The sequence below is a fragment of the Sminthopsis crassicaudata genome, chromosome 2, assembly GCF_048593235.1.
Source record: "Sminthopsis crassicaudata isolate SCR6 chromosome 2, ASM4859323v1, whole genome shotgun sequence".
In the NCBI taxonomy this organism is placed as follows: domain Eukaryota; kingdom Metazoa; phylum Chordata; class Mammalia; order Dasyuromorphia; family Dasyuridae; genus Sminthopsis; species Sminthopsis crassicaudata.
In genome coordinates this window covers 443,237,197-443,264,823 of record NC_133618.1, presented here as the reverse complement: position 1 = coordinate 443,264,823, position 27,627 = coordinate 443,237,197, and the positions used below count along the sequence as shown (strand labels likewise).

At 37.7% G+C, this 27,627-nt stretch overlaps 1 protein-coding gene across 10 annotated transcripts in view; it reads right to left on the bottom strand.

The window, feature by feature from the left end:
• The window catches only part of PTPRT (protein tyrosine phosphatase receptor type T), a 1,285,960-nt gene that overhangs the window by 67,532 nt on the left and 1,190,801 nt on the right, over positions 1-27,627 (bottom strand). For 6 of the 10 annotated variants that reach the window (XM_074292616.1, XM_074292619.1, XM_074292617.1 and 3 more), the window contains one exon: positions 13,128-13,227. In XM_074292616.1, the coding sequence (XP_074148717.1) occupies positions 13,128-13,227 (100 nt within the window). The remainder of the gene's footprint in view (positions 1-13,127; positions 13,228-27,627) is intronic. The other 4 variants (XM_074292618.1, XM_074292620.1, XM_074292622.1 and 1 more) reach the window with 1 other exon arrangement.

Sequence of the window (27,627 nt, the reverse complement as noted above, 5' to 3'; positions counted from 1 at the left end):
ATAAAAGTTTACATAATAAATCAGCAATGCCAAACATCCCTAAAGAGGGAAACACATGAGAAGGCAACTTTGGAGGGAATATCATTTGGACGAGATATTTGATCAGTTCCTTCTTTCTGTCCATTGGGCAATAAGGCAATAAGGAAGATAAAAGATATTATTTTTCAGAGAAAAGAGATTCGGTTCATTACAATGAATTGTGTAGCTGAAAAATCATTTCCTAGAAGTATTACCAAATGTTAATGCTCTCATCACGCAAGAGTGAATTGAAAAAAGGCAGGTAATTCTGTGGAGATTGCTTGGATACCTAGTGGAAGGTAAAGGTCCACATAATACCATAAATGTGATTATACTCATCACCACTACTGCCATCACTATAAATCTTCTTCTTCCTCCTCCTCTTTCTCTTCCTCTCCTTTCTGCTCCAAGGGATAACCTAGAGAGTGTGTTATATGTGTCTCCATATTGTAAATCTTCCCAGATGCTTTCATTTTGTAGATATATTTGAGAATTGCTATTATCAAGTCTTGTATTTTTATATCCCATAAGAAGGGATTACCAGCCATTGCTATTGACCATGATTTCTTTTAGAATGGTTTCTCCCCAAGGAGATGGGCCAGGGTTTACTAGAGACTCAAGACCTTGTCTCATTTTCTTTTCTCTTAAGAGCTCTTGTAATAGCCATGATCAAATTGTCTCTTACCAAGCAATCTACCATTGAAGATAAAACCTTCTGGAGGTTGCCTCACCATCTATCCTTAGTTCATAGAGCAATTTAAAATAATATGACCCCCAAGTCCTGGATAGATTTTGACATAGATAGTAGGTATTCTTCCAGTGGCAATGGCTTTAGACACCAACTTTCCCTGCTTCCTGAATCCTATAGGGACTGCTCAAAGCCTGTGCAGGTTGCTCTCCTCTCCTTTTTTTCTACCCTCTGGCTTAGTAACCTCATCCCTTCCCAAAGGTTCAAATATCATCTTAAAGATGACTTGAGGTCTATGTGTCTCTAGTATTTCTAGAGTTCTAGACCTCATTAACTGTTTTGTGGCTTTTCTAATTGGAAGGCATCTCAAACTCTACATGTCCAAAATGGAACTCATTGTCTATTTCTTTAAGACTACCCCAACTTTCCAATTTCTATGCATGATAGCACCATTCTCTCAGTCAGCCAGGGTCACAACCTAAGCAAGAATCAACCTTTGCTCTCTCTGCTGCCTCACAACTCATATCTAATCAGTGGATAAATTTTGTTTACTCTGCCTCCATCAAAACTTTTGCATTTCTTGACCAGCAGGAGGAATATAGAGAGGCTTGGAGAGACTTACATCAACTGATGCTGAGTGAAAAGAACAGAACCAGAAGATCGCTGTACACTTCAATGCTGTATGAAGAGGTATTCTGATGGAAGTGGATATCTTCAACATAAAGAAGATCCAACTCACTTCCAGTTGATCAATGATGGACAGAAACAACTACACCCAGAGAAGGAACACTGGGAAGTGAATGTAAATTGTTAGCACTACTGTCTATCTACCCAGGTTACTTACACCTTTGGAAGCTAATACTTAATGTGCAACAAGAAAATGGTATTTACACACATATATTGTATCTAGGTTATATTGTAACACATGTAAAATGTATGTGATTACCTGTCATGGGGGGAGGGAGTGGAGGGAGGGAGGGAATAATTTGGAAAAATGAATACAAGGGATAATATTATAAAAAAATTAATAAAAACAAAAATCAGAAAAAAAAGAAAAAAAAAACTTTTGCATTTCTTATTTCCTCTTTACTCAGATGGCCACTCCTTTAAAGTAGGACCTCATTACTTCTCACCTGTATTATTGCAAAAGAATGTGGTCAAAAGTGGGTTTTTTGGGGGGGCAGCTAGGTGGCACAGTGGATAGAGCACCAGTTCTAAAGTCAGGAGGACCTGAATTCAAATGTGACCACAGACACTTAGCACTAGACCGAGCTGTGTGACTCTGGCCAAGTCACTTAACCCCAATTGTCTCAGCAAAAACAAACTACAATAAAATAAAAAAAGTGGTTCTTTTCTCCAGACTTTTTCTCCCTAGCTCATCTTCCTCAAAGTTTCCAAAATTATATCCCTAAAGCACAGGTTTGACTATATAATTTTTCTGGTCAAGAATGTCTAATAGTTCTTTATTGTATGATTTTAAAATAAAACAAAACATTCTGTTTAGCCTTAGAAAACCCATCCATTATCTGATTCCAGCCTAACTGTCCATGTAGATTACTCATGATTTATCCTCATGCACTCTACATGCTAGTTAAACTGGGTATTTTTAATTCCCATTACATCTTATATGCTATTTCTATATCTTTTCTCAGTTTGATCTAATTTCTGGAATTTGCCACATTATATAATCCCTAGATCCCTTCAAACCTCAGCTTTGCCTTTCCCCAGAGGCCTCTCTTCACTCCTTCTTCAAAATTTATGTGTATACTTTGTAACTTCATTTCAGTGTACATATTGCACAACTAATAAAATATTAGCTACTTGAGGGCAGAAACTGTTTTGTTATTGTTTTTCTATCTCCAATACCTTGATAGTATATAGTACACAGCAAGTGCTTAATCAATGTTTATTGAATAAACAAGTCAATGATTGAAATATTCTAAACATGGATTTTCCTTTCTGTGGGCAGACAAGGAAAAAAAGGGGGGAGGAAGGAGAAGAGGAAAAGGGAGAGGAGGGGAGAGAGGAAAGGAGACATTTTTTTAGTTCATCTTTTTACTAAGAAGCACCTGCTAGAGCAACATTTCTAAAATCTTGCAAATGTTTTGTCTGATTTACCAGCTCACAAAATAGAAACTGGGCTCCCACTCTTGACTAAGAAGCTGCTCCTCAAATTTACCCTAGATAGAACAGGGCTAATTCATCTTCTCTTAGGGTCCATAAAGTCTTGTCCATTCCTGAGCTGTGGGAGTTGAGTCTCCTGGTAACAGATTTTCTAAACCATCACTAAAAGCTGCCCTGGAGCTTCAGAGGCCACTTAGATGGAGGAATGTTTGTGAGAATGCACTCCTCAGAGATAGTGTAAGGCACATGTTATCCAATAGAGCCTTGGGCTGGATCTTGTCACATCAAATTTTTATTGGTACACAATCCTATAAAGTTCTTACTTTTTAAATCACATAAGCATAAACTCTCTCCCTCTTTATTCTGTCCCTTCTCTCTAAGTTCAGCTCTTCTCATCATGGACCTCCTTTTTTCCCCTCAGCTCTCTGACCCCACTGCTGAGAAGCATTATGTTGAGTCCATGAAAAGCAGAGTCATCTACAGTAGAGAATTTAAATATTTTACTGGTTCAGGAACATTTATCTAACCAATCCAGATTGCATTTACAGAGAGCTCTTGTAATAGCTCAATAAAAACCAGTATCCCTCTCCTCAGAAATCTTTTCCCACATAATATGTAAACAAGATTTACTTCATGGCATTGAATATCACTAAAAGAAACTTATGAGTCACACAAACTCACCAAAGAAAAGATGATGATGGAATACGAACCTGGTGCCATCATGAAGGTGGAAGCTACTCTGACTTTGGCCCACCATCAACTGTAAAATGCATCACTGCTGCAATGTCTTCTGCATCTCCCAGAACCATTCGGCCATTCACCAGGACCAGAAAGTATCTTACATAAATTATTGTCAATTCTTTCCTTAAGGCAGCAGTTACATTTCTTATAACACAGACTGTTGGACTGTACGTTCTTTCACCTGTATACTTGCTACTTAAGTTGGCAGCTCCTATGTCCTTATGGGATGTATGATTCCTTCTATCTCCCTTTGATTCTATCTTTTCAATCTTATTGATAGGAATTCCTACTCTACCCTCAATACAAGGGTGGTCTGGGTTTTAGAGGGGAGCACAAAAGGAGACAGGGCAAAAATACTTTCCTCTTAATGCTTGGGAGTGGGGGGAACTAGTGCAAAAGGAGAAATGATAAATAAATTTCCTCTGTCCTTAGGTTTTCAGACACAACAATTTTGTTATCACCTACAAGACTCACGCTTCATGATTTCTACACTTTTCTTTTGAATTTCTTGTTTTTTGAGAGGATCTGCCCCAAGCTGTGTTATAAACACCAAGGCAAGGAATTCGTTGGTGATTCTTTTCATTTTATTTTTTGTCAGTTGCTTTCCTTTTCTTCTTCTAAAAGACCCATCATTTTCTTTTCTAAGTACTAAATATAGATCCAAAAGAAATTAGTTACATAGCTAAAGTTTTTCTATCTTTTCTTTTTTTAAAAAAGAAAAATGTTGCTTTCCCCCTTTTTTTCTTTCCATTTATTCTTTTTTTCCTTCCTTAATCTTCTCTGTCCTCACCTGGACCTGATGTTGTGTCTTTGGCTTCTTATTCTCACTCGCTTTCTCTGTTGCCTGAGGATTTTAATCACATTGGTTTTTTCTGACTCCTAATGTATTTGTATTTATCACACCCAGGCAGGCTTCACCTTTGGGGCAGAAAAATACAAGGCTGTGAACACTTTCCATTGCTCTGTGCAAGACACCCCCCCCTTTTATCCTGTTTAATTTCCATTCCAATACTCTTCTATAGCTTTTCTTTGTCTCTTACATTTATTCTTTGCTGAACCAATGGGTACTCTCTCTTCTTCCTCTTCTAGATGCATAATATAAAAGGCACAGCTGAATTCTGCAGTTACTTCCCAACTCAAAGATATTTTGTTTTTCCAACTCCAAGGGTGTTGCTTATATAGGTAAAGAAGGGCATATGATGGTAATAGTGCACTTTGCTTTCTGAAAAGCTAGATTAGAGGGTCTGTCTAAAATGAGAATGGTGAAAGCAGATGCACAACATGGTAAAACCCTATTTTAAAACACAGCCATAATTAGGAAATCTGGAATGTAGGACAAATTTGGATAAACAGTGATAAAGGCAGGGTTGGGAGAAGAAACAGTAGGTATCTAAGGTATGATCACTTCTACCCATGGTTGAGGCAGGCAAGAGACAAAGATCATAAAAGTTGAGACAAAACTATGGCATTTGAAGGAGGCAAAGTTTAAAATGGAGAAGATGGTGAGTGAGGTATTGGAATTATTTGTGAGGATGAAGAAAGACCAGCACTTCCATAGAAAACAACAACAAATATATGACCAGTATTGAGTAATTTTAAGTGAGGAAAGGTGTTTGATGCATTGTGGAGTCAGAGGGAGAGAATAATAATAGAAGTAAGGAATGAGATATATGGAATATATAAGAAGGAACAACTAGACTTGGAAAAGATATTGAGAGATATAGTGACTTCAGGGAAAAACTTCAGGGAAACTTCAGGCAAAGTTTCAATAAGCCCCAGACCAGAGAAGAAATGGGAGAGCAAGGAAGCTAGGATGAGGGGAAGTTCATTAAAAACAGAGATAGGTATTAGAGGGTACAATGGAAAGAGAAAAAAGGAGGAAAGGAGAAACAAGAATTTTTTTGGCATATGATACAAGTTTTGATAGAATGGAAAACTTTGGAAACACAGAAGGCAGAATGAGGACAATGACCATCCAGGAAGCAGGAAGAGTAGATAGATACCATGCCAAGAAACCTTCCAGATGTTTAATGAGAGATGAAGTCTCAGATATATGTCATATCAGAGACACAGCCTGAATTTTGGCTCTGACTCACCTATTGCTAAATGACTCATGCCTAGCCAATGGAAAGTAAGCATATCTATAACACATGATGTACATGTGATGGGAAAAATGGATAGACACAGGGTTCCTTTGTTTACATTTTATAGGCTGAAGTTCTGGGGGAAATAGTATCATGCTCCTCTCAGGAACGTTTTCCAGGTATCCTAGCAGTACATCCATGCTCTTTCCTAATGCTCTGAAGGTTTAGAAACTCAAGCTTGCATATGAGTTGACTTCCAAAGATGAATAAAACTGAAAAGGGTCCACATTAACAACAATCTATAACTACTTGTGACACGGTTCATTCCCTCCCCTACATGCCACACCTGCATGAGCTTAATAGTGGTGCAATGCAGCTTAGCTGCAAGTGATTTAGCTCTGTCTCTTTCAAAGTACCTACCCCAATCCATAATTCTCAAGCTTTGCTTAGTCTGTCCAGAGTGCTCAAAGGAGACGAGTCATGAGAGGAATCAGAATAGATAGAAAAGTGACATAGCCTTCCTCCCTCCTGCCTCTACTCCTCATACATTTAGCAGTTTTGTGTATAGTACCAATGGCAACCAGTATGACTGAACTAAGAGATCAGGGCTACTTAGAAGTCTGCAAACCTCAGCTTTATTTTTTTAAATTCAATCTCCCCAGTACTCTCTCACTTGTCTAGCTCATTCCTGACCTCCCCAAACAATTCTATTCTTCTCCTTTCCTAAGGTACATAGGAAGAATAAGTGAAAGGAATAGATAGCAGTGAGATATCCATGCAGCTACCCAACTTACCACTTTCTCCTTTTTTTTAAAAAAATCAATCACATTTGCTAGATTAACCTATTCACCAATCTTTATACCATTAGCCCCTTTGATACACAGAATTTGCAGCACTTCAAATATGGATTGCAAGAGATTCCTTTATGGTCCCTTCCAAATTTCAGATTCTATGGATCTTTAATTTGGCATTTATTGACAGTCAACATGAGCATCTTTAGCTATGTAGTTCTGTCTTGTATGTCCCTCCTTTTGGACTGTTATCCATACTCAGGCTGTATATCCATAAGATTTTTGCTACTTCTCAACACATCAATGGGGCTAGTTTCATAGGTTCTTTTTTTATGACTATGGAGCTGCTAATTCAACATCTCCTGAATTTTGATTCCTGCCTCAAAAATCAGACACATAAGGAGATATATTTTGGATTAAGGTGCATACTGCAGACTTAGCACAATACGCTGGGCTGAAAATCATCCTGAAGAAGGCTGAAGTTATAGATCAGCTCGTATTATATACAGCTTGCCATAAAGCCCCATCAACTGTAGTTGAAAGCCATATACTGTGAAATGATGCACTAATTGACTCAGGACAGCCCAACTAGGGAAACGAATCCAATTTTTCTCTTGAAAGATTGACAGCATTTTACAACTAAGCATCATATCTCAAACCCAAACTTTTCAAAGTAACAGAGCTCTCCTAAATTCCAGAAGTAAGAGACACTTGGATACTCTGGCCTTAAGTTACCATAGGCAAATTTATTTGACTGTTTTAGTAAAATGGGGATAACCTTATCTAGGTATCATGTAGTTGAAATGAAATAAAGCTGAAAGAACTAGTGGAGATCATCTACACAACTCTTTGATTTCTATAGTTAAGAAAATTAAGGCCAAGATAGAGGAAGTGATTTTTATCATAGGTCTATCAAGATTGTCTAATTTTTAATTATCTCTATACTGAAATTGCTCAGTTGAATAGCTCAGTAGAACGCAAGCCATTTAATTTTTGTCTATATATCCCCAGGATCTTAGTGCAGTGCCTACATAGCACATAGTAGATACTTAATAAATGTTTGCTGAATTGAAATTAAAATCAAGTTCTTCTAAGTAGAATGAATGAAATAAGCACTTATTAGGCATCTATTATGGTCTAGATACTTTGCTAAGAGCTTTGCAAACATTTTTATTTGTTTCCCACACCAACCCTGGGAGGCAGGTGCTATTATTATCCCCATTTTACAGTTGAGGAAGCAGAGACAGACAGAGGTTAATTGACTTGTCTAGGTTCATACCAAGAGAAATTATCTAAAGCCAGATTTCAACTCAGGTCTTCCTGACTCCAAGCCTAGAACTCTATAATCTAGCTGTCTCTCCAAGCTCTCTAGGGATCTCTCCACTCTACCCTGTTTAGTACAATGAGTTTCATACAAAGAACCATTATTTTTTAGTCTTTGAAAGGTCAGTGGCCTGAGAAGAATGGATTGTGCCAAGCCATCAAAACAAGGCAAAGTAAAGGATAGGGAGTAGAAATGCTTTCAAGATTCTGTGAGACAGCCACACATAAAATGCCATCAACTTCATTGCACAGTAAGTAACAGACGAGAAGACAGACTCTCCTGGTGTGTGGCAGTCACAGAAGGAATGGTTTAACTTGAACAAAATGGTCATACTGAGTAAGAGGTTTGGAAAAAAGAGAATCCTGTACCATGAATGAGCCCCAGGAGGGTTTGTTAAAGGAAAATTCATATTCAAAGGAAATAGTTAATTCAGTGGAAAATGCTCTGAATTAGAAGTCAGGAGATCTGGGGTTTAGTTCCTGACTCACCCCTAAATTATTGTGTGCACAAAATCTCCCCCATCTAAGACCTCAGAATTGTCACCTATGAAATGAAAAGATCACATTTTGTAGAGTGTTAGATTTTGGAGTTAAAACATGAGCTCAGTAGAGTTGTTGAAGACTTCAGCAAGTCAGTGTGAGCATTTGTTTCTCATATATGAAATGAGAGATGGATTAGATGAATCCTTAAAGCCCAAGTCTATGATTTTTGGTTGGGATGATTTCTTATAACTGATATTATATGATGATATAAAAAGGCAGAAAAGTGGTATAGGAAGTCTCATCTTCCTGAGTTCAAATCCAACTTCAGATATTGACTAGCTATATGACCCTGAGCAAATAATTTAACTATGTTTGCCTCAGTTTCCTCATCTGTAAAATTAAGTAGAGAGGAAAATGGCAAAGTATTCTACTCCCTTTGGCAAGAAAACCATTAATAGGGTTATGTAGAGTTGGATATAACTAAATAATAACAACCAGGTGCTTTAAATGTGCTAGCTAATTGAAGTCTCACAACAATTATGGTACAGGTTATTGTGTGTGTGTGTGTGTGTGTGTGTGTGTGTGTGTGTGTACTACAGATATTATTGTTTCCATTTTACAGGTGCAGAAACTAAGACTCAGCAAAGTAAAGTGATTTGCCCATAGTTACATAGATTATAAATGTTAGCAGTAGATCTTTTGGATTCCAAATCCAGCACATAGTTTGCTACATGATGCTGCCTTTCCCCTCTAACTCTTGTTGTTTGACACTCTATCACCTGACAAGATTTTTCATTTAGTAATAGCACAGTGTGTTTTCTCACATGAAAACTTCAGGAGCCAGTAACAATGCATTCAAATGCTGAGCAAAGTGTGCATGAACTGAACCAATAATGGAGAGAGAGCTTATGGCTGGCCATTTTCATCAGAGAATGGTGATCCAGCAGACTCTGCCTTAGATATGCAAATTCTTAATCCTATTCCTTGGAACCAGTGCCCAACACAGTGCCTTATACATTAAACTAATCGAATGGAATGGAAAGGAACTACACACCCTCTTGGTCCCTGCTGCTTCCTCAAATTACCCGACTGTGTGGAAGTATGAGGTGTGCTGCTACAGAGATTGCCCTAGAAACTCCTGTATTCAGAGCCAATGATGCATGGTCTTGAGATGATCCTTATCAGGCCCATGAAATCCCTACTATCAAAAAGGGAACTCAAAGAGAACAATAAATCCAAAGACAATAATACTTCTGGCTTATGTGTAACCTGGCTTCTTATCCTACCTCTTTAAAAAGCCTCTTCACAAAAAGGGTAAGAGGCTGAGTAGGATGTTTACTAAAAACCTAATTTTTGGTTCTGGGTTGATGCGTCATAAATTAATGGAGAAGAGGATGATGGGCTTGGTTTCCTGTTTTTATCTCCTTTAAAGTCAAATGCTCCTCTTCTTTTCTTGAGATTCCAGCCAATCAGGCCAGAAGCACAGGTTAGATGCTCAGTATATAAAGACCAAAGTGAAACAAGATGATGCAAGAAAGATCCCTACCTTATTGGCTGGCCCCTTCTCTAGTGAGCTCATTATTTGGATCACAGTTGATAGGCTGCAATCTGGTGTGAAAACCCATATTGATGAAGTCACAGATATACTGAAAAACTGCACATAAGTAATTATGTACCTACATGATGTGCATCAATGACAAGAAAGGTCACCATTTTGAGACTGTGAATATTTACATATCCTATCTCTGAATCAGAATAAGGAATATACATACACAGACATGTATATGAGTATATGTATTTATGTGAAACTTTCGATTCTTTTATCCTTTGTAAGATGCTTCTGCTCCATTCCACATTCCAAGTTCTTTCTAAGGCATTGTCTAGACATTAAATAAACTGGACTGTACTAAAGTTAATTTAGCATTTAGGATTTTCTTTGTTCCAATATATCATTGAGTCAACTGAATGGCACAGTGCATGCTCAATAAGTGAGTTGGTCAAAAATCCTGGATTGATCACACCACAGGCCATTGAACTAGAATATAAATCCATGGTTTCAGTTATGTCAAAGCTTGTCTAATAAATCTGAATTTATCTTCTCTGTTATTTAACAATTCAATGAACATTTATCATGGCCTACTGAAAATAAAGCTCCATGTGACTCTTTGAGGAGGAAGCAAAGATAAATGAAGCATAACTCCTGTCCCCAGTGAAGATTTCAATTTAATCAAGGACATGAGACATATACATAAATAACTATGATAAAAACAGAATGCAATAAGTGCATTATAAAGATACCCAAAAAATCTGGGAATTCAGAGGAAAGCAAATAGTAGACTTGCCCAAAAATATCTGAAAAGATACCGAGGGAGAGGTGTCCAAAAGTTCATCTTTGAGGGGAGGAGAGGATTTCAATAACAGAAATGAGGATTGGAGGTTGTGAAAGTTTTCCAGGTACAAAGAAAGACATGGTTATTATGGAATGGAAAAAACCACAAGTTTTTGGAGGAAATGGCAACCAGTTTGGCTATAGAGAAAGGAATAGAAAGAAATAAAGTTGGAAAGACAGACAGGTCAAATTGTCTGAGGAAGTATTTGAGGCACTGTTGCTTCTCCTCTAAGTATTTGGATTTTGAATCTATGTGCTCAAAACACTTTGTAACACTTTGGGGGGGGTAAAATGAGGGGAACTTAGAACTGAATACCATTTGCTTGCTAAGTAAATGCGTCACTTTTACTACTTCCTATAGAACTACAAGTACTTAGGATATAGCATGGTGTAATGGATAGTGCTATAAACATGGAAACAGATCCATGGTTTTGTTTTGATATTCAGTTGTTAACTTAAGTTTGACTCTTCATGACCCCATTTGGGGTTTTCTTGGCTAAGATACTAGAGTGGTTTATCATTTTCCTCTCCAGCTCATTTTAAAGGTGAGGAAACTGAGGCAAAATTTAGTTATGTGACCTATCTGAGGTCACATAGCTAATAAGTGTCTGAGGCCACATTTGAATTCAGGTCTGTCTTCCTGACTCAAGGCTCTACTCTATCCAGTATGTCAATTGGCTGCCTCATCTTCAAACTGTTTCTAGTTGTATGACCTTGGCAAGTTACTGAATTTCTTTCATTCTCAGTTTCCTCAAATGTAAAATCAGAATAATAATAGCACCTACCCCTCATAATGATTGAGGAGGATCAAATGAGGCAATATATGCAAAGTGCTTTGCATACCTGAAAATGATGTATAAATGTTAGCTATTAATGTGAATGCTGGTAGGATTCTTAAAGATCAGCTTTAAAGATCTTAAGATCAATTTTTAAATTTCATATTAATTAATATATATTATTTATATTTATTTTATATTTTTCTAATTTTATATGCAAGCAAATTAAGGTTCAAAAAGAAATAATTTGCCTCAAATCATCTCAGTAAGAATATGACCTGGGACTGTAACCCAGGTTTCATGTTTCCTATTCTAATACTCTTTATACTCATACCTCAATCACTAGAATCTTTCTTTTCTTTTTCTTATTTCTGCCACTAAGATATTTATTTATTCACTGAGGATTTCCTGTGAACAATTATTTACTCTCTTCTCCTAGAAAAGAGAAGATTTCTAGAGGGCATTGTCTATGAATGCCCTCTTAGGGCATTCCACATAGGTCATACTTCCATCATCTTCCACAAAGGAGGTTTGTCATATCAGTAAACCAGGAAAAGATTCCAAAGTAAGAGACCAATACAGCATTTCCCTCTGTATCCCTCTTCTCTTGAGCTACTTTCAGAGTCCAGGTGACTCTGGTTTTAGGGTTCTGAGCAAATCTTAGGTCTGCACATCAAAGTACCATTTCTTGATAATTGAATCACAGTGGGTGTGTGTTTTGTATACATAAAGATTCATATGGCAAAGAAGGGGATGAATGAAATGCTTTTACTTACAAGATGAACTTTTTCTGAGTTGTGTTATATTATTATAATGGAATATTACTGTTCTATAAGAAATGATGAATAGGAAGATTTCAGAAAAACCTGAAAAATTTATATAAACTGATGCTGAGTAAAGTGAGCAGAACAAGAACATTGTACACAGTAATAGCAATACTGTGTAATGATCAACTGTGATAACTTAGCTGTTCTCAGCAATACAATGATCTGAGAAAGTTCCAAGGGACTCATGAGGAGAAATGCTATCAACCTTCAGAGAAAGAACTGATAGAATCTGAATGCAGATTAAAGCATGCTATTTTTCACTTTCTATATTGTTTTCTATTTTTTCTTTCTATCTGTGTCTTCTTTCATAATATGATTAATATTGTAAGATGTTTTTCATGATTGAATATGTATAACTCATACCAAATTGCTTACTAACTCAGAGAAGAGAGGGGGGAAGGAAGGAAGAGAGAGAAGGAGGGAGGAAGGGAAGGAGGAAAGGAGAGAGCAAAGATCTCAAAAACTTTTTAAAATGAATGTTAAAAATTGTCTTTATAAGCAACTGGGGAATACTAAAATGTTATTAAAATAAAAAATTGTAGACAAATAAAAAGATGAACTTGTTTTGAAAGAAAAACACTGAGGATATGTTTCCAAAATCAGTGACACAATCCTATGCAAGGTCCTTTCCCATCACAAAGATCATAGACACAGATTCAGAAGAGAACTAAGAGACAGTCTAATCTAACCTGTCATTTGACACACGAAGAAACTGAGCCTAAGTGACTTGTCTAAAGTCATACTATATCATATCAGAGGCAAGATTTGAACCTTTGACTCCTGAGCCAATGCTTTTGCCACTATAGGAAGATAAACCACATCAGGCACAAAGGTACAGGCCACCAGAGAAAATGTACTCCTAAACCCAGAGAGAAGCATCCACCTTTGCACCTACAGGAGATGATGTTCCCATATCGATTCTTATTGCGGTTTTCATCTTCCTTGGCTGTGTCCCAAGATGCCGTCTGTCCCTCAGGTAATGCCTAGAAAGCAACAGGAGAGAGAGTTAGAAGAAGAAAAAGTGACATGGGGGGGGGGGGGAAAGGAGTTCCTTCAGGTGATACAACCCTAATAGATAGATATAAGGATTCCAAGCAGCTTGGCACAGTAATTCAATCCAAGCAACAGCCTGGTTTTAGGATAGGCTCTTTGAAAAAAAAAATATAAATAGTCCTGACTCAGACAGTCCTAGCAACTTAGTATTGGAAAAAAACCTTAGAGATTTCATTCAAAATCCTCCCTTACTTTATGGATGGGGAAACTGAGGCTCAAAGAGAACTGACTTGTTCAAAGTGATGAAATCAGTTAATTGGAGACCCAATCTTTGAGTACATATCTCTCATATCTCTTGACAACCAGTCTGGGGTTTTCCCCAATATATCCACATAGAGTATCATCCTTTTAAGTCATTTGGAACCAAGAAGCCAGCTGACTGGGAGTGGGAATGACAAGTTTTGGACACTAGGAGGAAGCATTTTTGCTGCTGGTTTTCTCCATGGTGAGATCACCGTGATGGACCAGGGCTGAAACAATAGCTTCTTGAAGACAAGAATCACACTCATTTTTTTTTTTTTTTTTTTTTTTTTTGGTGGGGAGAGATGTTTGTTTCTTCCAGCACAAGAGACACTTAAATAAATACTTGATTAAAAGTGAATGAATAATTTGTTCTTCGATGTTTATCCCCAAAGGAGCCCTTTCTTCTTTCTGGGCCTCAGTTTCCACATCCATAATGAAGGATTTTACTGGATCTCAAATTCCATTCTTGTAGTAAATTGAATGCTCTTCCCTTCCCCTCAGTACATGAGAGATGTAAGTGATAAGTGTTTTTCTATTTCTATTTTAATCACAGTCTGCCTCAATTCTGCTGTATTTACACCTGACCCAGCTGTAGCTGCTCCTTGCATGGACTCGTCATGCTAACTACCTACTTCATAACCCTGATGATGCCCATACAAAGATGGTACAAACCAAGAGATCCTTGGGCATATCCTCCACAGAGCTCTACAGAGAGGACTAACTTCCTGGTGAGCTTGGAAAGAAGTGTGGAGAAGCTGGTCTCAGACTGATGATACTAAGACTTGCGACTTTCAGAATTGGGGTTTGCTAGAGCTAGTTTGGCACTGCTCTTGAAAGCTGATAAATTTTCAGTTATAAGCATTTACATCTTGGAAATTGGCAAACGCTACAAATCAGGACTTTGATTTATTGTTTTGTTGATTCTCTAGGCTTTAAAAAGCAATGAAGAAAATGTTAATAACAAAAACTGAACTTAAAGTATGTCATATATATATGCCCTGTCCCCCCAAAAAGCCACTTATTAAACATTACACCCCTGTGTAGAACTCGTCTCTTGACAATCAGTTTAGGACTTGTTTCAATATGCCCCATACAGAGACTCTAATTTTCTCAGGTGCATGCAAAGTATCACGTGAGATAATGCCATATTGCCCTTACTTTTCTTATTCTCCTTTTATGGGAACCTTCCAGTTAGCCTTGGAACCACCCACCCCAAACTCTAATATGTGACCTTTTACCCTATCTTGTTCCTGTTTTTCAAATCCCTTTTACATGTTGTCTAGTCCTAATAGAATGTAAAGTCCTAGCCAGGGCAGGGATTGTTTTGTTTGCTTGTATTTACATATCCAGCATTTAGCACAATGACTGGCACAGAGTTTTACTTAATAAATATTTAATAATAACAAAAATAATAAAAATATTAAATAATATTTACTTAACAAATGCTTTATTAGGGGCAACTAGGTGGCACAGTAGATAGAGCACCAGCCCTGAAGTCAGAAGGACCTGAATTCAAATCTGACCTCAGACACTTAACATTTCCTAGCTGTGTGACCCTGGGCAAGTCACTTAACCCCAATTGCCTCAGCAAAAAATAAATAAATAAATGCTTTGTTATTCATTCCTTCAGAAGACCATATTAAATCTAGAACTGTGGGTAATACTGTACCCATTCTAAACCATACCATTGAGATCATCTACTCCAACTTCCTTGATTTTAGATAAACAACTTAAATTCAGAGAGTTTGAATAATCTGCTCAAGATCACAGAGTAGTCAGTGGTGTCAAGATTTGAATTCATATCTTACATCATTTGCCAATATAGTACACTGCCTGGAGGACACCTTTTTTGTTTAGTCCAAATGTTTGCTCTCGGTCTGATTTTAAGGAAAAATCTTCATACTCAACTAGACTTTCGGGAAGGAGATGAAAGATCAGATTCATCTAGAGCCTTTCACAGAAATGTCTAGAATTTCATTTTCTCCTCTGTTAACCAAATACAGTTTGTGGTTACAGTTTGATTTTTAAACAGATAGTTTTTAAAAACAGGGATTTTTTTTTTAAAAGCTTGGATTGCTAGGTTAGAACAAAATAGAAAACAAGCTCAAGTTCAAATGAGATAATATACACACTGCATTTTGTAAACTTGAGCTATAAAAATGCTAGCTATTATTATTGTTATAATAATAATTGTCATCATTACAATTATATCGTTTTTCTTTCTTCAGGCCTCAATTAGCTATATGGGAGGATTCTATCTGGGGGAACAGGTTCATGTAAACATTGCCTTTTTCTATTACAGCAGAGGCAATATGTTTTATAATTTGAAGTCAAAAAGATCTAGGGAAAAAAGCAGAGCCCAGTTTCAGGTTATTGGAAAATTCAGTTCTTGTTGTGTTTCTTTTTCCTCCAGTTTTTCACATTCCATCCCCCCAATTCCTGCCTCCATCTAATCTAATCATTGTGAAAAATGTTTCCCAACTGCTAAGGGCATCGTTCTCAGTGTATTCCTTGCTTTTCATGGGTTAAGGCCAAATGACCTGAAGCCCAACTGAAATCCACTTAGTGCTTTGAAATGTGGGAGGGATATTGCTGGCTGACAGTTTCCCAATTACAGCTAGTGGTTTCCCCCACAAAGACTTTGGCTAAGCCCAGCTTCCTGGATGAGAAGCAAATGTGTAAGAAGCATGAGATCTAGAACTCTGGGTCTCTGAGCTCATCTGTGTTGCTAGGGGTAGGAATACTGAGTGTGAATGGCTACTAAGTATGACTCTGGACATGTTAGCTTTCTCTCCACAAAGGTAACAAGAATGAAGGGCAATGTGGTATTCTGAATAGAATGCTAGGCTTTGGAACAAAGGAAGTCTGAATTCAAATTCTACCTTAGAAACTTAATAATTGCAATCCAGAGCAAGTCAATTACTCTCTGAATTTCAGATTTATCATCTATAAAATAGGGACCTCTAAATCAAAAGGAGGTTAAAAGGAACATATGAGAATCTAGGTAAATTACTTCAAAAGTTTAAAACATTATATAAATGTCAGGTATTATTGTCATGGCTATTTTGTGAAATGTTAAGTTATACATTCAATGTTGGAATGGAGCTAGAGTTGGGATAGAGCAGACATTAAGCTTCCTTTTTTTTTCTGTCACAATCCCATGAGGTCTCTTGGTAAAAAAGAAATGGAAATTATCTCCCTTCATCCACTGATGTCTGTGAGTGTCGTAAGAAAGCTGCCTAGAGCACTTGTGCTGAATTACATCCTCCCTTTCACAGGAGTGATGGCTTTCACTCTCTATTCCCCAAATGATTAAAGTATATGTGTTCTCTGGGTACTATGGTAGAAAATCAATAGGAAGACTGATGTTTTCATTTGGTGAGATGATGTAAAGAGTTTTTCTAGTTAGTAATTGGGCTTGTGGGTCAAACTCCTATAGTGAGGACAGGATTAGGTATTCTGTTTTTACATCCTTAGTTGGGCCCAAGGAGGACTATTTTAGGTCTGAGAGAAGATCATAGAATTCATTCAGTCATTCATTTACTCATTTTTCCAGCACACATTTATTAGGTTCCTATTATGCTTGCTCTGGGGATCCAAATATGAATCAATCAAATAATAAGCATTTATTAAGCACCTGATATGTGCCAAGTATTGTTTAACAATATAAAGGCAAGTCTAGCTCAAAAAACTATCATAGTTTACAGGAGTGCAGAGAGAGAGTATGTCTGGAGATATACACAGGATAAGTATAAGTAGAATGTGGTAAGGACAAAGGATCATGGGATTTTAAGCCAGAAGAGATTTTTTTTTTTTTTTTTTTTTTTTTTTTGTCCAAAGTCCTTATTTTAAAGATGGGGAAAATGAGGCTGGGAGAAAGGGAGAGGAGGGGTTGTCAAGTAAAGAGGTAAAAAGAGATAGTGCCAAAATTCAAATACAAGCCCTCTGGCTTCAAATCCATGGCTCTTTACATCATGCTAGTTTGTCTCCAGAATAAATCATCAAGACATAGACAAGCCAATCATCAGAATTCATCATACTGTATTCTTAACTTGCTTTGCTCTCTTAAACCCTGCCCTAAAGCAATGCCCTTCCTTCCCCTGTGGAGAGCAGGGTAGATTAATAGCTTGCTACAATTTCTCTAGGAATGTGGCCAGATCTCTAGATTCCCAGACTACTATTGGCAGAGCCAGTAGAGACACTGGAAACATTGGTGTTAGAATATATGATCCCAGCAAGAACATTCCATTTGACCTCTCCTAGGGTATTCACTCAGTTGTGTGGGTCTTTCTCCTTCCTTATATTCAATCCCCCTGAAGCCCCAGAAGAATTCACATTTGAAGGAACATCACCCACCAGGATACACATAAATGTCCTTGGATTTTTTAGGAAGATTTTGATACAAGATTGAATATTTAATGAAACTATAAATCATATCATGTATCTACCCTACATGAAAGGTTTTCTAGAATTAATGACTGTGAGCTAATAATAACAGAGTAAAAAAAAAAAAAAAGATCATTGTAAAATCACAAAGCTAGATCATTCAGCCTAAACTTCCCCTCAGTTAAGGAGAAGTGCAAAGATATAAAATACCATTCTTTTCCATAATGGTTTCACAATCAGGCAGGAGAATATTAGAAGGACAGATTATGTGCTTTATATGCTTTGACCCCCAAATCTTGGTGATGTCACCCTATCACTGCTGTTACCAGGCTTGAAATCCAGTACCTGGCTGATGAGAACCCATTTTATCCAGCTGGCCTCAAATACCTAACCTAATCCATCTTGGCCAACTTCCATGTATCCCTTCCCCTCAAATTACTATCCCTGAAACTCACTAAAACCAAGTGACCTTCTTTAACCATCACTCTCCTTTAAGTGTTGTTTTTCCCATTGGAATATGTTTTCTTAAGGCAGAAACTGTCTCTCTTAGCTTAGTTCCCAGAACCAAGGGCTTAATAAATGTTTCATTCATTCATTCACAGATAAGTATAAGATAAAGCATAATGTAAAGGGCAAAGGAGCACAAGAATTAGAACTTGAAGAGATTTTAGAAATAATCTAGCCTTCTCATTTTGCAGATGGAGAAAGCAAAATCTAGAAAAGTGAAATGGCAGGTGGTCATTCAGTGTGTATAGGGATATTACCAGGGACAGGACACTCAGTACCTTTTACCAGGTACATGATTTCTTTCTTAGAAAGCTCAAATTGTTAGCAAATGCTTTATATTGAGAGGAAATATATCTCTCTAGAACTACTGTTCACCTCAGGGAATACATAACAGTCCTCCTCCACATAACAAGTTCCCTGACATTTGAGTTCAGTGAATATTTCCCCTCTAAGCCTTTTCTTCCTAAACATCTTAGGTTCTTTAATCATTCTTCACATGCCATAGCTTCATATCTTTCTCTTTCTCCTGGCCACCTGTTTGTCAAAATCCTTCCAAAAATATGGTATTCAGCACCTAGCCCTCCAGATGGGGAGATATAATAAATAGGACATATCCACCTGACATCATAACAAGCTACGCCATTCATACATAGAGAGATGGGTATCTCCCTCCGATGGGATCCAGAAGAAACAATGTCAGGCTTTCCTGAAAATGTTGTAGACAAAGGCAGACTTGTCGAGAGCTAATTCAAAAGTCCAGGAGGGAGATGTAATAATCAAGTAATTGCTGGACTTTGATCACACATCCATTTCCCTTTCCAGAGAGCTGCTACCTAATACAAGATAATCTCTTGAGCCAAAAACAAATGAAGGGGTGAAAGTATGAAAGGGATGCTTATTTCCATCTTCAAAGTGAGAGGGAAGAGGGGCATTATTTTTGCATTAGTGTCTGGTTACGGTAGATTGGCTAGAGAATGGTGACAGTCATTAGGAATCTAATCATACTCTTTTGAAACCAAAATTGCCATCTCATTATATTAATCCATTATCAATCTCTCTCTCTTTTTTCATTCTCTTATCCTTCGTATGTTGAGTTCTTTTTTTATATTTGTCTTCAAGCTTAGAAAGATTTCCCCCTATCCAACAGTTTGTTTGTTTCTTTGTTTATTTTTTAAAGGAGGATTCTTTTAGAACTGAAGGAATCATTTCAGTAGTGCATGGACTCAGACTTCTGGAATGTTAGAGCCAGAAAGATCCTCTCAAATCAAACCCTTTTATTTTGTAGAATAAGAGACTAAGTCGCAGGAAGGGGAAGTGGCTTGTCTATGGGCATACAGTGAATTATAACCTAGGTCTCCTGACTCCCAGTTGCTGTCACTTGATTTCAGTTGCTAATGGCCCCCCTCTCTTCAAATTATCTTACATTATCCTCTTCTTCAAGAAGCTGTGTGGGATAGTGAATGAAATTCTTGATATGGCTTTAGAAAGATCTGGGTTCAAATCCCACTTCTGATCCTCATTGTGGGATTAGAGCAATTCCCTTAGCTCATACTTGCCTCAGGCAACTCTCTAAATCTGATTTCCTAAATCACAAACAGGTTGCAATTCATTGCCATGCTCCTCATTTTGTGAGAGAAAAGTAATGGAAGGAAGGTGCAGAGTGATGCAAAACCTTTTTTGGACATTGGCAATACAGGAATTTAGATTTTGATGATACATATTTGTTACAAGGTCTTTTATTTTTTTTCCAATAGGAGGAGATGGAAAAGATGGAAAAAGAGGTTTGTTAACTAAAAAAAAAATAAATTAAATAAATTAAATTTTAAAAAGTTCTTTAATTTGTGTAGCTTATCTATATAAATGTTTCTATTCTTCCAGTAGAATGTCAGCTTCTTGAGGAGAGGGACCATGCTATATTTATCTTTTATCTTCAGTTCCTGGGATAGTACCTCATACCTACTTGTTGTTTAATACATGTTTAATGAATTCAATCTCCATTACATTTGTGGGTGGAAGGCCTTAGTTATTCTCCATGGATCTCAAGCCTTGGAAGAAATAACGACAGCCACAAAACCAAATTTCTAACAACTAGTAGGTAAATCCCAAGCCAAAGCATTCCACTGCACCAAACTTAATGGCATATGTATTAACTAAACCTATTGGTTTACGGTAGCACTTCTCAGTGTGGATTTTTTAGTCCTTGATGATCTGGCACTTGGTCTGTGCCTTTTCCTTTCCTTCATTTATTAAAAGGTGATACTGTCTTTGGTTTCATAATATTCCTTTGAGAACTGTTACATTTCTCATTATAACATTGGTGTCTCTACATTCCAGAAAGCTGTGGTAGCAGTGTTCATGCTTTGATGGGTCCAACCAAGATGGTAGTCTACTGATTGTGAGCCCAGTAATGGAAATGTGGATCTACCATTTAAGCTACCACCTCACTAAACTTGAAGAGACACATTACCTGAAAGATGGTCATGAAATAATGATTTTCTCCCTCCTTCCTTCCTTCCTTCCTTCCTTCCTTCCTTCCTTCCTTCCTTCCTTCCTTCCTTCCTTCCTTCCTTCCTTCCTTCCTTCCTTCCTTCCTTCCTTCCTTCCTTCCTTCCTTCCTTCCTTCCTTCCTTCCTTCTTTTCATTTATAGCAACTCACAAAGACTATTCATTAAAGTATAAAGAGGTTATAAAGAGTAAGGAAAAGATCCAAACATGAAATCTCAAATCTTCTCAAATAGGTTCTATTTCCTGATACTTCTCTATAAAATTTCCAAGCTTTTTTAATAGTATAGAGTATTTATAAGTGTTTCCCTAACTTCTCCACCTCCCTTCCCAGTTTGGCACAAGAAAAAGTGTTATAGTGATTATAAATAAGTAGTCTGAGGAAAGAAGAGTAAAGCTGTTCTATCATTTTAGAAGGATTCTGTGGTGTAGTTAAAAGAAAATTAAACTTGGATTCCAGAGATCTGGGTTCAAATTCAAATTTTGCTACTTACTATGCTTTTGAGCAAGTCACCTAATCCATTAGGGACTCATTTTTTTAGCTTTATAACCTATATAATGATACCAAGGTCCTCTCAAGTTCTTTAGTCCGTTAGAACTTCCTTAGTAGAAGGAGGCAGAAGAGTCTTAGCAGCTCGATATAAGAAAGCAAAAGTTCCATGAATAAATACCCCCAGGCTTAAGACTTTTGGTGAGAAAGGGAGATCATACCTTCAGCTGCAAGCCTGAGGGTAGAATCTGTCAAACAACAGTAGAAATAAATTAGGGGTGGGGCTGCCTCAGAAGGACTATTACTGTGGGTAGATGAGAAAACCTGGTCCCTATCTCTGAGCAGTCCCAAGAGAAGTTGACCTATATCTGTATCACCAGCATTCAGATTTATAAGAGGACATATTAATTAGCTATGCAGAAGAGAGATATTCATTATCTATAGAATTTAGGCAGTGATACTATGAGACTCAAATGAAAAATGAATGTAAGTTGTAGTTCAGCTGTTTCATTCTGTAATCAGATTTGGGGTTTTCTTGGCAAAGATACTATTTCTTTTGCCATTTCCATTTCCAGCTCATTTTACAGAGGAGGAAACTGAGGCAAACAGAATTAAGTGACTTGCCAAGGGTCACACAGCTACTAAGCTGTCTGAGGCCAAATTTGAAATCATGAAGAAAAGTCTTCCTGACTTCAGGCTCTGGATTCTACCTACTGTCACCTCACTACACCAAAGTAAAGCTCTTTGCAAATATCAAAACGCTATATAGTTATTATAATAATTGTTATTGTTATTATTTGATGATAATGATAATTGTACAGTCACTAGACTTCCTGTCTGGAAATGACTTCTTTCTGAATCTTCCATGGCAATCCACATGAGTGCAAATAATGTTTATAGAGCAATACAGATATGTGCTGGTAAAATTTTAACAACACGGATTACTTTCATGTGATACACTTTTTAATACTTATTAATACTTTATTTTTTATTAAAGCTTTTTAATTTTGAAAAGATATGCATGGATAATTTTTCGACATTAACCCTTGCAAAACTTGTGTTCCAATTTTTCCCCTCTTCCCCCTACCCCCTCACCTAGATGGCAAGTAATCCAATATATGTTAAACATGGTAAAATATATGTTTATTAATATTTTTAAGGCTAAACAAGCAGCTCAGTGGCATACAGTGCTAAGCCCAGAGACAGGAAGATAAGTTCAAATGTAGCCTTAGACACTTATTAACTGTGTGACCCTCAGTTTCTTCATCTGTGAAATTCAGATGATAATAGCATCTACTTCCCAGGATTATTGTGAAGATCAAATGAAATAATACTTCCTTTCTTCTCACTTTTTCTGCTCCTCTCTCCACCCTGATCGGATTCCCTATTACTACCTTACTGTGTGACATTGGGGAAAACACTTCCAATTTCTTGAATGTCACCTTCCTTCTCTGTGTGAGAGGAGGGTGTTGCATTAGATGATCTTCAAGGCTCCTTCAAACTCAAACAGTCTCTGAAATAACTGATGGGCATCACAAAGCAGCTGTGCAAGGCTTCTCCATCCCACACTGCAGGGCACCCAAAAGGTTAGGGTTAAAAAAGCATGCACAGGAGCTGGCAGAGGATGGCTCAGTTCGAAGATTCTTGGGGAGAGCAAACATTATTTGGTATTCTGCCACTAAAGAGGATATAATTGATGAGCTTTGCTAAGTGAAAAAGAGTAGAAAATAATTTTCAAAGGGAAAAATGTATTTGTATGAAATAAATTTGCTTTAAGTGTGTGGGTCTGTGTACACAGGCATGTGTCTGCATTTCTGGGAGCCTAAATGAAAAGGCACAGGGAGAGAGAGAGAGAGAGAGAGAGAGAGAGAGAGAGAGAGAGAGAGAGAGAGAGAGAGAGAGAGAGAGAGAGAGAGAGAGAGAGAGAGAAAGAGAATTGAAAACTCACTTTTTTTTTTTTTTTCTTGAAGTTTTACTTTCATTTTTTGTCCCTTCCTAGAAAAGGGGAGCTTGATATTTTGGACATTGTATCACAAGTAGAATTTGAAGATGTTAGCAGCATATTAAGTCACTATAGAGGTCACTGAGTCTAATTTTCTCATTTACAGAGGAGATAGAGCTCAGAGACCCAGGAAGGGGAAGTCACTAACTAGCCAAAGATCACAAGCCCATTATGAGAAGTGCCAAGATTAGAACCCAATTTCTTGACCCATTATACCTTAGAGTCATGTAAAAACAATTTTTTTTGGTGTGGGAGGAAAGGATATAAATTTTATGAGAAAATTACCTGATACAGAGTCAGAGTTTTCATTTGCTGGAGCAAAATCTTGAGATTTTTGAGCCTCTGAGAACTAGAGGTTTAGTATGTATGGGGAATTCAATAGATGCCAAAGGGCTTACACTTCGAGGAATCCACCCCACCAGGAGCTGAATGCCTGAAGGGTATCCTATTCCCCAGTCTTCTTGGGTTATTACCTGAGAGGTCATTCCAGCCCTTGGGCCATTGCTGGGATTTCACCAAGATATAGTGGGAAGAATCTCGGATTCAAAGTCAGAGGATTTTAGTTGAAATCATGGTCTGCCACACTGGAAACATCACTCAACCCCTCTGTGTCTCAGTGCCAGCTTTTGTAAAATGGCAGGGTGGGACTAGATGTTTAAGGACCTTCCCGGCTCTGAAGCTATAATCCTATCTGTGGACTCAGACTTCCGGGAGACAGAAGCATTAAAAGGTCTCAGCCAGGTGAACTAATCAGGGCATCTTCTTCATATGCCTTAACCTCCTACTCCATTTTGGTTTAAGTTTTGGATATTTTCTCTTCTCTGGATTTTTGGGGACACTACTCTCTCCCATTTTTGTGGCTCCTCATTTTCCTTTGCTTGTCTTTCTTCCATATTTTACTTTTCAATGGTGACTCTCAAGACTTTGTTCTAGGTCCTCTTTTCTTCTTCTATCATATTACCTTGACTGGTGATCTAATTAGTTCCTATGAATTCATTTTGCATTTGCATGCAGATAATTCCCAGATTTATATATTTAGACATAGCCTGTTTCCTGAACTACAGTCCTGGATCATTAACTGCCTTTTAGACATTTTGAACTGTACAAACTGGAAGTCCCTTAGGCACTTTAATATATCCAAAACAGAAATCATCATTTCCCTCCCCAATTTCTCTTCCCTCTTTACAACTTGCCTCCGGTTTTGAGTGTACAGCTATCCTCTCAGTCACAGGCTCACAACCTCAGTGTCATCTCAGCTCTGCACTCATCATTCATATCCAGTCCATGCCCTTTTAAAAGTTAAAGGTTTTCTCAGGTCTCAGTTTGTCTAGAGCAATGCTCATTCAATGACTAGTGAGTGGCTAGGTAAGAATTGAGAAAAAAGATGGCCTAATTGACTAACATAAAAATATCCATATGGAATAACCCTTAAAGTTTCTAACCAGAACAGAAAACTATTGCCAATTACTTTTATTCTAAGCCACCAAAACCCAAACAATAAGCTATAGAGGCTTGGGCTCTATAGGGACTATTATTGACTGTTCAATGAAAGCCAGGGTGATTTGGGTAGAACAGTCATTGTGGTATCAACATTCCACCTTCCATCTCCAGGTGTTTTTTTTTGTTTGTTTGTTTGTTTGTTTATTTTTTGTTTTTTCTTTGTGGCTATTGCTCATACCTGGAAGGCTCTTACTCTTCACTTTCACTTTTTAACTTCCCTGGCTTCTGGCAAGACAGCTCAAATCCTATCTTCTATAGAAGAGCTTTCCTCCTAACTGCTACTTCCATCTACTCTGTACACATGTATCTTACTATTTCCGTTTTGTCTCTTCCATGTGAGCTCCCTGAAGGCAGGAACTTTTTATTTATTTATTTATTTTGCCTTCCTTGTACTCTCAACACTTAGCACATTCCTGGTATATCATAAGTGCTTAATAAATGCTTGTAGGCAAGTTCATCCAGATCCTAGGGAATATCAATAAGTATTTATTGACCAGATACCTTGTCTGAACTCTACTATATCCAATACCCAGATTCTTGAAGTTTAAAGCAATCAGTTTTTCCCTACAAAGGTGCTTCTTTTAGGCCTTACAGGATGCTAAAAAATAGCATTTCTGATCAACTGGTTCTTTTCCCATCTTATGAATGACAAACCCTCATGTCCTGTTTTCTTTATCTCTGTGATTTAGCACTACTATCAGCCACACTTAATCCTGCCAGTTATTGGCTCTTAAGAAAAAGGTTGGGTTTCCCTATTTCACCAGGTTGGAAGTACAAGGGTTACTACTGCATGGGCTCAATTTCATCCTGATTAGCACGGAAGTTTTGACCCTATTCATTTCTGAGTTGGGCTGGTACGTCCCTCCTTAAGGAACATGGGAGCCTTCCACTTTCAGGGACTTACAATATAAATATTAAACTTTGTGTGGAAATTCTATCATCTTAGCCCAGTGCAGCTTAGAACTCCTGTGTTCAGGAGATCTGATAGCTTCCTCTCCTCCACAACTGCCAGTAATAGGGATTACTATCCCAGATGAATTGTGTATCTTGCCCATTTCCCTTTCTAACCCTGGAGTTACTTGTCAACTGCTTGCTGTCAGGCTTCCAGTCCCACCACTGTACTGAAATTGCTTTCTCCCAAGTTTACCAATGACTTTTTCATTGCTATATATACTGGTCTTTTGTCAGCCCTGACCCTCTTTGCTTTCTTTTTGTCTCTGTAGCTATTAGAACTGCTCAAAGCAGTTGTAGCTGGACACTCTTTCATTGTTTGGCTTCCACGACACTAATGGTTTTCTGCCTAGCTATCTGACTACTCCTATTTTCCTTTATCTTACAACCATCCTTTTTCCTGCCCTCCAGTAAAACATATTTCAAGTCTTCCTATGTCCAGGTCTAGGATTTTCATATTTAAACCATCCTGTGAATCCTAGCTTAAAATAAGGAGCAACTGATTTGAAATCAGGAAGATCAAGTTCCACCCCTAATTCTGCTACTAATTGTAATTGTGACCCTACTGCAAAACACTTCCCCCTTCAGTAAAATGAAGGAGAAAGACTAAGTCCCTTTGAGTATTGAAATTCTCGGACTCTGCCATCTACATGGAAGACAAACTTGGGGTGGAGGTGGAGAAAGAGACAGAAAGGTGCATCTTTGGTTATGAGCCGTGCAAAGGAAGATAGCCAAAGGGCTTATTCACAGAAAAGCACAAAAGTATGGCACAGACAGGCAGCACAGCCTGAAATCCAGGAGATCTCAGTTCTAGTTAGTCAGTTCCCTACACATGTCCTCAGTTTACCCATCTGTAAAATGAGGAGGCTGTGCTATGTAATCATAAAGACCTTTTCTAGCTCAGCTACTAAATAATTTCCCTTTCTAGACAACACAGTGTCCTAAGCACACCAACATGGCCCTGAAAGATGATTCAGGGAGATGCTGCCTTCATAACCTTAACCACAGAATGTGGCCTTCCAGTGCTGAAAAATGAGCAAATGTTTTCCCTTCATTAAGTTACATCATATTTCTCACAGCTGTTCCTGGCTTCTTTAAATAGTTTTAATGGAGCTGTAATAACATATTACCTTATGGCCACCCTGCCATGCTTGTTTCATTCATTACAATTACAGACTGCCTGGAAACGAGTTCGCCTCATTACCAATTCTCACTCCTTCTTATCCCTCCATCATAAAGCCCTTTTCTCATTGCCTTCTTCATTTCTCATGTTTTATTCCTTATTCTTCATCCCCTCTACTTTGGAGAGCCTTTGTCACCACTCTTCCTGCTTCAGAGGGGATTACTGTTTTCCTAATGCTATTACCTTCTGGTAATAGCAGAGCAGACAGGTTCACTAGCCAGGGAATCAAAAGATCTGGGTTCTAGATTGGCTACTACATTGTTACGTGCCCTTAGGTACCTTCATTGGGTGTCCAGCTACTAGCCTGTTAAATGAAGATGGATATAGCTATGACTTTCTAGGAGTCTATGATATTGTGTTTCTAGCAGTTTGTGCCTCAAAAGGTTTCCATGACTTCATAGGATCATTTAGAGGTCTGATAAGGATTGTGTAAAGTTTTCAAGAAAGGGGGAACTCAGGAAAGGTATTATGTTTCTTTAGATGGCAGCTTTAAGTGTTTGCTACTCACTCTTAGCCTAGATTGTTAACTTATTAGCTTAGATTCTAGGACCAAGGCCAAGGCAAGA